The 12,051-nt window shown below is 50.5% G+C and overlaps 1 protein-coding gene across 1 annotated transcript in view; it reads left to right on the plus strand.

The window, feature by feature from the left end:
- Nucleotides 1–4,124, plus strand: part of NF1 (neurofibromin 1) — a 327,459-nt gene extending 323,335 nt beyond the window's left edge. The window contains exon 64 of the mRNA XM_014548834.1: nucleotides 538–4,124. Coding sequence (XP_014404320.1) covers nucleotides 538–680 — 143 coding nt within the window. The 3' untranslated portion in view covers nucleotides 681–4,124. The remainder of the gene's footprint in view (nucleotides 1–537) is intronic.
- The last annotated feature ends 7,927 nt before the right edge of the window (nucleotides 4,125–12,051 follow it).

Genomic DNA, 12,051 nt, shown 5'->3' on the forward strand with positions numbered 1-12,051 from the left:
AAGAGGTCAGAGCAGAGATTCTGCAGTGTGGTCTTTGTGGTATGCTGTTTTCTCAGTAAACATTTGAGTTCCTTTGGGACAGGCACTGTGATTAGAAAGATAAAAAGCTCTGCCTTTCTTTGAGATGACGGATTTCAGTATCTTCTGTAACTGCACAGTGTGCGTGCTGTGTGCATGGACAGCAGCGGGGATATGTGGCGAGAAGCTGACCTCTGCTGGAAGCTGCTGGGATGACTTGGAGGAAGGAGTTCTTGTCTTCCCTGCTAGTCTTGAGTTCACCTCAGGCCGGCCTGCCTCTAGCAACTTCCCCTGGGTTTCTTTTCCTTGTGCTGTTTTTCTGCTGTGATAGCAAAAGTTGCTTACCAAAGTGTGAGGTTTTCTGTGTGACAAGGTCTTCATAAGCATTCTAGCAGTTGACTATTAAAATGAAATATGCAAAAACAGTCCTCCAGGTTGTAGCTTGTATACAAGCCATGAGATCCAATCCTGGCGCTTCACACCAGAGAGGGTGTAACTGGCTGCTCTGTTTCTCTCCAGGAATCGACAAGGAGAACGTTGAACTCTCCCCAACCGCCGGGCACTGTAACAGTGGACGAACTCGCCATGGATCCGCAAGCCAAGTGCAGAAGCAGAGAAGCACTGGCAGTTTCAAACGTAATAGCATTAAGAAGATCGTGTGAAGCTTTCTTTGTTTCCTTTTTCAAACAGACCTAACATACATACGTACATATGTACGTACGCGGGCTCTGCACTAGGGACCCCTCACCACCGGCTGTGATGCTGCACTTCCTGTTTATAAAGAGCCCACCGGCTGCCGCGTTGCCAGATGATCAACTCTTGGAAGCATTGCCTAAATTAATGCTGCTTTTCCTGTAGCTGTTTCTCCCTCCTACTCTCGGTGTCTGGTGTAGGCAAGTTGCAGAACAACTTCAAAGAGTGTGGGAGGTCAGGGCACTTGACCTGAGAACATGGCAGTGGTGAGAGACTGGATTCTTTCCTCCTGCCGACTGGGAAGGCCATGTGCACAGAGCCCAGCTCTGGTTTCCTCTTCCTCTGACAAAGGGAAGTGTCCATCTGTGTACACACTTCCAAGGTAGACGTTCACGGGAGAAATAATATTATAACCCCAGTATATTTAATCCGACGTTTAGCTGTGGACTTTTTTTACCTTTCAAAACCGAAGGAGCCATAAAGGTCAGGCCTCAGTGGCTTCATACCATAAGCCACAGGCGAGGTACTTCGGGGGGTGGCGGGATTTACTATTTTGTAGTGGGTTCTTAAGAAATACTAACACTTGAGTATTAGCAATAATTACAGGAAAATAAGTGTAACCACATATATCGATCGTAACATTACCGAATTACAGCGATGGGTTCTGAGGCCTTATCCAAACTCAGTCATCCAAACTAGTTTATTTTTTTCCAGCTGATTATGTTTTAATCTTTAACTATACTAAAAAGTTGTTGTTTTTTGTTTTTATAAACCAAAACTATACTGAGTATAGTAATTATACATTTTCCGCTCCTCCTCTTCTTTCCTAAATAATTCTGAGCAGGGTAATCCGTGAACAAAGTGTTGAAAGTTGTTCCAAGAAGGTAACTTGTATAGATGTTTGTATTAGCTCCAGAGCAACATGAAATGGTACGTGACTTTTTGAGTAGCTATTGCTTTTACTTTGCTTAATAATTTCCCAGAAAGAGGGAGTGTGGTGTATATTAACAAAAACGTCTTTGACAAAACATAGTTTGTCTTGTATCCTTTCCCTCCAAAAGAATCAGGAATTTCTTTAGCAAAACATTTGGGTTGTATATGATAGAATTGCATTTAATCACTGTGAAAAGATTAGTCGGCCTGCATTAGTGTGACTGTAAGGGACCTTAAGAGGTGCTGCTCTACTGAATGGGACGGATTATCATGGTGTGGGGGTTTCCATAGTAACGCAGACCCAGTGTCTTTGGGGTACCTGCAGTATGCAAAACAATTCGACTTCAGTGAGCATATAGTATCTAGACGTTCCAATTCAGGACTAAACCATATTTATTACAAAAAGATATTCTCCCCCGAGTCCCAGGTTCCCTTTATACATTAAGATGTAGTGGCTTTGAGAGGGGAGTTTCCTGTAGTGCTGTTTCCTAGTGGATTTCAGTAAATTCAATTCCACAGCTCAGTCAATGAATAATGGTACATGTAAGTGTTCTGGTTTTAATAATATAACACATTTCACATTTATTCACACAGTAACAATGTAATATGTTAATGTAAATAAAATTGCTTTTGATATTCAGAAATAATAAGAATTTAATCTTTTTAATTTGTTTACAGTCCTGGGAAAAGTAAGAACCATTTGCCAAAATAAAAGGAAAAAAAAACCTTAGTATTAATAGGTATTTTGACATAAAATTATTGGAAAATATTGAAGACAGGTGCAATTAACTACACTTTTGTTTTTAACTATCGTAGAGGCTGCATTAGAGTAGATTGTTTATAATAACAGAGCAACTAAGACTATAAAGAATCTAAGACTAGCACTGGGTTTAGAAAAGGTCACTGACAACCCAGTGCCCAGGATGCCAAGCTGCTGTTCCGGTCTTGGCTCTCGCACAACCCAGGGCTTCGGGGCAGGTCTCACACCTTCTTGGCTCCTGGAATAAAGACCAACATGAGCCTTCAATCATTTCGGTTTCCTGTTTTTCTTCTTTGTCGGTTAGTTTGGTGCACATGACAGTGGGTATTATTATGCTGTTTTCCTTCTCTCATCAAAATAGATAAACTTCCAAAGGTTTACTGTTAAAAAAATATTTATCTTTCCATAAACACGTTTTCCAAGGGATGGTATTTCTTAAAGGTATGCACTGCCCTCTAATGTAATGAATGGAATAAATTCACTTAAAGTACCTCATGAAATGATCAGCGTTGCACAAATCAAATTGAACCTTCTTTGAACTACAAACATACTTTTGACCAATACATCCTGAGAATTTGAAAACTTTCCAAGGTTTAAAATTTTCCTTGTTTAAAGAACTTCTGGCTTTTGAGGAAAATCCAGCTTTCCAAATAACTAAAATGCACAGGACATAAGTCTCTCACATATGCTCCCCTGAGGGATGAAGTGCTTTTCCAGGCCTCGTACCTGTACTCTGCTCGGGGAATTCTGACATTCAGAGCAAGTTGCCCATTTTGCAAAATCTGATGCAAGTTCCGTAAAGGACATTGTAGGTCATGTGATTTTGATTTGTGGATTTTCCCCGGACTTTTTCAAGAGGAAAGCATTAACTCATCACTATCCATTGTGTGTAGTCTGCCTATTTTACCACTGCCCCAGCCCCAGGGGTGTGCCCTTGTTTGCCAACATGGAGACACGGTTCACTGGCTTCGGGGAAAGTGGCGAGCGCTCTGTTCCCTTCTGGGTGCCCGCGCCGTGCAGATCCTGAGCCAGGCGCCAGGTCAGAACGGATGTTCTGGGGGGCCGAATGGAAGCGGGCAACCCTCCCTGCTTGGTGGTCTTTAGGGTTTTTCAGTTTTATTTTGGGTTTTTGTTTCATTTTTTTTCCCATTTCCCCTTCATCTCCTGGCATAATGAGGCATGTCTTAGTCAATGTTATGCAATGGACTTTTACGAAAATTCACTTAGTGTCAGCCACACAATTTTTTTTAATGCAGTATATTCACCTGTAAATAGTTTGTGTAAAATTTGACAGAAAAGTATATTTACTACACTGTAAATACATGTGATGATATATTGTATTATTTTGCTTTTTTTGTAAAGCAGTTAGTTGCTGTACATGGATAACAAACAAAAATTTGATTATTCTCGTGTTAGTGTTGTTAACTTTTTCCTGCGACTGCGTTGCATCGTTTAAAGAAAATGCTGTGTATTATAAACTTACATTGTATATGATAACTCCCTCTCCTTTCCATCAGACCTACACTCAGCAGTTCCCTGTTAATATTGTAAGCAGCTGTTCGCCAGCAGGAGAAATACTGCCCAACAGACAAAACCGGTCATTGTAGGGGACATGGTAGAAACCTATTTCAGACCATTGTTCCCCACCCCATTTTCCTCCCTGTGTATGTACTCCCCTTCCCCCCTTTTTTAAGTAAAATGTAAATTCAATCTGCTCTAAGATGTGGGGAGTTATTTAATTTCTTCACATGTATCAGCTCTGTTTCCTCACTTTCCTCCTCGCTGATCTTTTGAAAGATTAAGGCCATTTCCTTTCTTTGAAGGATGTCTTGGGTTCCTCTCCACCCCTCCCACCCCATCCCCCCTCCCCGGCCAGTGGGTTTCCATTCCAGATCCTCTCTGAACTGTTAAAATGAGTAACTTTGGTGAAAGATGTTGGGGAAGGAAAGGTTTTCCTCTGGCTTCTTAGGATTCCTGGCTGGGTGTGACAATGAAACCAACAAAGACAGGTTAACAGGAGAAAACTCGACAAAGTTGTAAGTTTTATGTGACACAGGAGCCTTCGGGAGGAAATGAAGAGCTGACAGAACCGTTAGGAGTGTTTCTGCGCTGGGTTTAGTACAGAGGGGTCCTTTGTGCAGAACAGCAGGTCCAAGGATGCGCTAAGTAAACCGGGACTGAGCGAGCCTGTCTGTTCCTGGCCTTGTCTTTGGAGACAAGGATGCTCCTTCCTTCTGGTCATAGGGAGGGCCCCTCTCGCAGGAGGATTTGTGCCCCGTTTCCGGGGAGAAGGGCCAGGGAGAGGTCAGAGTGACCTTCCGGCCTCAGCCATGTTCTCAGGCTCCAGCTCAAGATAGTCGGTATGCCAAGGTGCCATATTTGGGGGTTTTGTGTCCTGAACCCCACCAAATGTTTTTTTAGGGCCCGCCAGACCGAGGGTGACCCTATTCTCTGGGATAAGCTGCCTGGACTTCTTTTAAAATGAGCAGTCGGTCAGAAAACCCAGGACACCTTGAGATTAAACAAAGGGCTAAAGGACCATGAGCCAGACACCTGCTGGTGAGAGGCAAGTGCTGAGGAGGCAGGTCCCTCCCCTGGAGAGAAGGCTAGTCCTTAGCCCGTCCCACACCCCGAGGCAAAGGCAAACTCTCCAGCTGTGGCCCCGGGGGAGGGAGAGATCAAAACTCATTTCCCTGTGTGCCCAGGCGTACAGACCCCGGAGCAGAGAATCCCCAAACACTGCAAACAGCGTTCCCCTTTTCCCTGCATCACAGTCACAAGTAGGGATGCCTTCAGGGTACGGACCCTCTATCCCTAGACAGCTCCTGAGGGTGTGGATCACGTGGTTTCTCTTTTATGGGGCCCCTGTGCCCCTGTTTTGCCTGCACAGTGTTTACCTTCTGTCTGGGACACCCTCAGGCTAGTCTGGGGATTTGAACTACTTGGCCAGAAACCTTCATTCCCATGGAGGTGGGGAGGGGCAGGAGGCGCTGGAAGAAGAGTAAAAATGTAACCTACATCACAGTGTTCCCCTTTTTCTAGGAAGTAGTCCAACACTCCTGACCCCGAGGCACGCCCCTAATGGTGGCAGGCGTTTCCCTCACCCCGTGTTCTCCCTTGGTCTCTATCAGTAAGACGTCTTGGCTTGCTCACTGGCAGGGTTGGTGACAGGATTTGGGTCTTGAAAAATGACCAAGAGCTTTGTCCTGGTGGAGATGTGTCCATTAAGCGGCTGAAATAGGGTGTGGAGTCGCGACTGTAAGGAGGTCACCGTGGCTGGGCACGGCCTGGCCCAGCAAGCACGCGCAGCAGGGGTGCCTGGGCAGAAAGCTGCACACCAGGAAAGAGACTGGCTCCTTCTGTTCTCATGTTCCTCCTTGCTTTGTCCCACTGTGGGGACTGCACCCTGATCTTCTTCATTTAAAAACTCCATAAAGATATGCCTTAGTCCCAAGCTGGCCAAAATCAGGGGACTCCATCTTTTAATCTGTCCCCCAAGTCAAAGGAAGATGAGGAATGAATGGGAGGGATACTCTTACCAACTTGGTCATCGCAGATGGAGGCAGGAAGGAATTAGGTGATCTGCACCTTCAGCAAAAACACTACCACCGCCACCCACGCTCATACCTGGGATTCTACAGGAGACCAGAAAAAAAAATTAACAAAATACTGAGTCTTGCATTAGCGGCATCTAGTCATTCATCCAGCAGACATTTCCCAGGCCCCTGTTTTCATGAGGGAGCCCCAGCTTCAGCACCTCTTGGAAATGCTTCCTGGTGCCCACAGGCCTTTCTCCTGGTCCAGTAACAGCTTCTCGTCGCAATGCTGTGATCACCAACTGTCCCTGTCCTCGTGGTTACACCCTGGGCCTCCGGATGCAGGAGCCAGGCCTTGTTCAAGGTGCTCTATGGGGTTATTGAATAACAATTAGGGCTCTGTGTGATCAGGAAGCTTTCATGGGAGAAAGACCCCATGCACAATAGCAACCCCTGCAAAATCCCTCCCAGGACGGATTGTACCATTCAGGGCCCCTCCTCCTGGGTGACCCAGCTGAAAGGAGCACCTTCCGGCTCTTGGCAGTTTCATCTCCACTTCTTCCTCAGGGGAGACCCTTCTGCTGGCCTGGTACGGCTGGCGACCCTCACCGAGGCCTGCTGCAGGCCAGGCCCTGCACCACGGGCTTGCCACACATCAGCTCTGTTGTCTCCAAGAACCCCATGAGGTGCTGCTATAATTACCTCTGCTTTAAGGTGAGGGACATGAGGCACACAGGGGTTCTGTGATTTGTCCAAGGAAAGGGGCAGCAGGTAGGGAGGGCATCACTGAGCATCATGGCAGTACTCTAGGACAGCGGTCGCTAACCTTTCAGACCTCACGGACCACCGGTTGGGGACCGCTGCTCTAGGAGAGTCCACCTGGAGGTCTATGAGAGCAGAGTGAGGGCAGCTCACTCAGGGAAGGCTTCTTGGAGGAGGTGGCATTTGAAGAATGGCTATGGGGGTGGAGGAAGGGAGGACATTCAAGGCAGAAGAAACTGCATGCGCAAAGCAGCTGGGCATTTCATTGATCAACTCCATGTGGAGTCATTGTCTTGGAACCGAGGCCCATGCCACACAGAACTCCTGGGAGACAGTAAGTGCTTAATACGTGTGTAACAGTGTGGTCGGTTGTGTTGCTGTTCTGCGGCTTCTTACAGGACACAGGCAGGGATCTGACTGCAAAGGGCCTGCCTGCTTGCTTCCCATGCTGAAGACATAGGAGTTTTTCTTTTTGACAGCAGGGGGCAGCAGAGAAGGCTGGAAGCAAGGAAGGCCTGGATCAGAGTGAGCTTGAAGCAGGTGAGAGCCCCGCAAAGAACCTGGGGGTAAATGCTGGTGCCCCGACCCAAAGCCACTTTTAGGAGCCATTTCTTTTCCAATGAAAGGATCTGGAGCCCAGTTGGGTAGCATACGTCCGATTGGGATCCTGGAAGGAGCGTTAGCAATCAGCTGATCCTGCTCCCTTCTGAGGGTCAGAGAAAGTGCTGGGTGGGCAACTGTGTTTAGTAAAACCTCTGGTTTCCCAGGCACCCCTCCCAGTGAGGAAGGACAAGGTCTCAAGATGCCCTGCTCACCCTGGGCACCCCCAGCAGTGCGGGCTGGTCTGCAGGCAGGCTCTGCTGGCTGAGTGTATGTCAGGACAGGTGAGAAGGCACAGGGCTCACACCACATTCTTCCTCTCCAGACCATCATTACTCATGGTGAAGACAAAACAAAACAGCAGGTTGTGAGCAGGAAGAAACTGTGGTTCCTGCCCCTGTACAGGCAACAGGGACGATGAGTGAAGGCCCACAGATGAGAATCAGAAATGCTTCCTATTAGTTTGGCTCTAAACCTCTCTGTGCTGACGCAGCAAAAACCACCACGTGCCAGGCACGGCGGGAGGCATTACATTCATTTGCTCATGGAAATCCTGTAGGACTCTGCAAGGTAGGAACTACTATCCAGTTCAGGCAACAGGGATGATGAGTGAAGGCCCTCAGATGAGAATCAGAAATGCTTCCTGTTAGTCTGGCTCTAAACCTCTCTGTGCTGACGCAGTAAAAACCACCACGTGCCAGGTACGGCGGGAGGCACGTTACATTCATTTGCTCATGAAAATCCTGTAGGACTCTGCAAGGTAGGAACTACTATCCCCACTTTACAGATAGGAAAACTGAGGACCAGAGACATTCACTTGTCCAGAGTGAAAAGGCTACATGGGCAGCAGACCTTGGTGCCCATCTCAGCTCTTTGGGATTCCAAAGCCTGGCTCTTAATAACCTTCCATAACTTCCGCATAATATTTATCCCACAGGTATTGGTTTCCTGTGGCTGCTGTAACAAACTCCCACAAACTTGCTGACTTAACAACAAACATTCTCTCACCGGTCTAGTGGCCTGAAGTCTGAAATCAAGGAGTTGGCAGGGCCACACTCCCTCCGGAGGCTCCTGGAAAATGCTTTCCCTTGCCTCTCCCAGCTTCTGGGGCTGCCAGCGGGCCCTGGCTTCTGGCTGCATCCCTCCGACCCCTGCCCCCGCGGCCACATGGCCTCCTCTTCTGTTTGTGTCAAATCAGCCTCTGCCTCCCTCTTACGAGGATTCCTGTGACTCAGCTCAATAAAGTAATGTTCACAGAGCCCGTGGTTAGGACGTGGGTACGGTTTGGGGGCCATCTTTCAGCCCACCACACCTTGATTGTGTGGATTGGACATTGTGCTCGGAGCTGGGAGCTAGAAAATCAAAGGAAAATGACATAGTCGTCCCCGCCCTCTGGGACCTTGTGGTCACTGTGTGACCTTTCATATATTTGCCCATTCCTCCCTCAATGTATCCCTTTACAGACCTTGATTGTTGGACATTGTGCTCGGAGCTGGGAACTAGAAAATCAAAAGGAAAATGACATAGTTGTCCCTGCCCTCTGGGACCTTGTGGTCACTGTGTGACCTTTCATACCGACTTCCCAGATGCTCTTGATAAATAGCAGGAGTAAGAGATGTCAGGACAGTACAATCGCTGGAACTCACTACGTGTGGCCCTGATCTGACCAGCTGATACACATATTTACATACATCAACTCACCTGGCGCTCACCGCGGCCTTAGCCCCATCGGCAGGGTGGCCCCACACAGTCTGTACTTGTTACCTCTCTGCACAGAATTCTACGGGAGCACAAGGGAGAGGCATCAGGCAGGGAGAATGTGGTCATGGAAGGCTTCCTGCAGGAGGTGCCACTCCACCGAACCTGGAAGGACAGGAGTTGGCCAGAGGAAGTGGGATGAGGGAGGGGGTGGGAGTGAGAAGGTACCCCAAGCAGGAGGCAGGAGGGAGGTGGGTTGCTCCCAGACAGGAGTGAGGAGGGACAGGAAACAGGAGAGGCCTATGGGTTCTCAGCAAGGGATCGACCTGACCAAACTCCTGTTTCTCCCTAGAGAACGAGCCAGAACCCAGCTGCTCCTCCCTGTGTATTTCCCAGATGTGCCAGTTAAGGCTGTGCAGCTGTTGGAGATCCCCTGGAGGAAGAGGGGAGCAGGGAGGCTCCCGCCTTCTTGCTCACCCCTCCCCTAAAGGGGCCTCTTGCCTCCTCGAAGCACCCCCGCCACCCCCAGGTTCCCAGTCTGCAGCCGGGCCCTGATGTGGGTGTTCTTTCGCCATATCTGTTGGGGCTGCACTTTGAGCTCTCAGATCAAGGAGTTGGGAGCCCTGGGGATCTGGACCCAGTCCACCTCTAACCACCTGGGAACCTTGGGAACTGCACCAGTTCAACGGGGCCTCCTAAGCACTGAGCAGGCCCTCCTGGGCTCCCAGAGCCTGGACCCTCAGCACAGATCACATGATGTCATGACTGCCCAGCTATGGGCTCATCAAGGACTGTGGCCGCTCTCCTCTCTGTCCCCGGGCACTCAGCAAGAACAATGACAACCGGGAGAGTGCCTATGTGCACCCTGCTGGCCCCCACAGGCAGTGGTGAGCAACAGGACCAGCCCCAGCTCAGGTCCTGCTGGGAAGATGAGCAGCCCCGGCAGAGATAAAAATGCCAAATGCCGAGAGGAAGCTGGGCAGGAGAGCCAGGCTCAGGCGGGCAGGGCTCCCCTGAGGAGGGGACGTCTGAATTTAATGTGAGCCTCTTTTGGGAGAACCACGCATCTGGAGTGGGCTAAGGGCGAGGTTCACCTAGCATTTGTTCACGCTCAGATCCAAGGCACCCGCCTCTGCCAACTGATGGGGGCTGAGGTCTCCCAGCTCCCCTGGTCCCCCATTTTGGGGAGTTTGAGAGCCAACTCAGCAGCTCCCAACAGTTGGTAGCCCCAACCCCTGCCCATCTCCTTGCTGTGCTGAGCCTCTTGGGTGGGAGAATACAGGCCTGAGCTGCTGTGCAGGAATGAATGTAAGGGACTCGGGACAGGCAGCGGCCCCAGCTTCCACCCCCTGCCTCCAGCCTCTCCCGTTCCCCTGCCACCCCTGGTTCTCTTCCTGCACTGCCTCCATGTCATAGGACGGGTACAGGGGAAGTAATGCACACATTGGCTCCATCTTCACTCACCCCTCGGAGAGCTACTACTCTTACCCCCATTGCACAGATGAGAAATCTCGTTTCTTCTGAGGAGCATCCAGCTGGCAGAGAAAGCCACCCTCTTCCTAAAACCCCTACCCCCAGCCCCCCCCGTTTCCCGCTCTCCCGTTTCTTGGACTCACCAATCCTCAAACTCAGGGATCTCTCTTCGCAGAGGGTGCTCCTGTAGGAATTAAAGTGTCAAGGAGGAAAGGGCAGCTAAAGGTCAAGTTCATCCCTGGAGCTTCAGCCTGGGAACCTGGCACCCCATCAGAGAAGCCACATGGTGGCTGCTGCATAGGAAATTTCTGGAGTTGAGCAGGAGACCACAGAGGTGGACACTGAGACCAGAGAGAGGAGGCCACAGCCCGTGGGACCAGCCTCCCCTGGAATCCGTGAGTCCCTGCACTGCCCTTGAAAACGATGAGGCAGGGCCATCTTCTCTGGGCTTCCTTCCTCTGGGCCCCCTCTTGGCTGGAGATCAGGGACAAGAAGGTGATTAAGACACATCCTGCCCTGAAGGGTTTCCCAGCATGGTTGGGAGATGGCACCCCACCAGAGAACTATAAAACTAAATAGGAATCTGGAGGAAGGCACCAGAACTCGGACTAATGAGCAAGGTGGGGTGGCATCAAGGAAGGCTTCCTGGAGGAGGAAACGGGGCAACGGGTGCCACAAGGGTCTGGCATGCTGAACAACAAGGTAGAAGGAGAGAGGAGAGCCAGGCCAGGTCCTGTAGGCCCCCAGGCAGGGCTGGGTGTCACCATGAGCAGCTGCGGGAAAGGCTCAGCTGAGGACTCCTGGGAGGAGGCGAAGGTCCAGGCCCGGATGCTGCTGCCAGTCTTTAGGACTGAGATTCCATCCTGGGCTCTGAGCTTGGGCATCCAGGACTCCCAGGAAGGGGTGAGGGTGGGAACCCTGGGAAGGGAGGGAACCTCCCCAAGGTGTTGGGTGTCCCCGAGGCTGGCACAGGCAAGCCCAGTGGAAGTCCCTAGCTTTCCCTTTTCCTGCTTGCCCCTGGCCTTCTCTCCACCTCCCCTGTCCCAGGGTCTCTGCTTCTCCTCTCTGCACCCTTCCCCAGCCCCACGCTGGCCCCGGAGGGCTGTTAGGGAGGCCTGTGCGGTTCCAGGCCTGGAGACTGTCCTCAGAGAGGCCTGTGTGGTCCTAGACCTGCAGGCTGTTCTTTCCAAGGCAGCACAGAGAAGATTAAGAGTAGGGGGTCTAGATCCATCCAGATCTAGCTGAACAGGAATCCTGGCCCTGCCTCTCCTGAGCTGTGTGGCCTCGGGTAAGTAGTTCAGCCTCTCTGGGTCTCAGCTTCCTCGGAGTTGGCGGTCACAATCGACCACGCTGCCGTATGAAGCACCTGGGGCAGACACACTAGGTGCTCCGAACCCACAAAGGGGCAGAGATGGGTTGGCCTTGGGCAGGGAGACTGCGGCGGAGGAGAGGCTGTCCGGCGGCCTCCCGCGGAGGGGCGGGGCCTCGGGCCGCTCTGAATTCCCGGACACCTGTCACCCCCACCCCCAGGGTTTTCCAGGGGAGGAGACGAGCTCGGTCCTCCGAGGGAAACTGAGT

Source organism: Myotis brandtii, unplaced genomic scaffold, assembly GCF_000412655.1.
Source record: "Myotis brandtii unplaced genomic scaffold, ASM41265v1 scaffold523, whole genome shotgun sequence".
Lineage (NCBI taxonomy): Eukaryota > Metazoa > Chordata > Mammalia > Chiroptera > Vespertilionidae > Myotis > Myotis brandtii.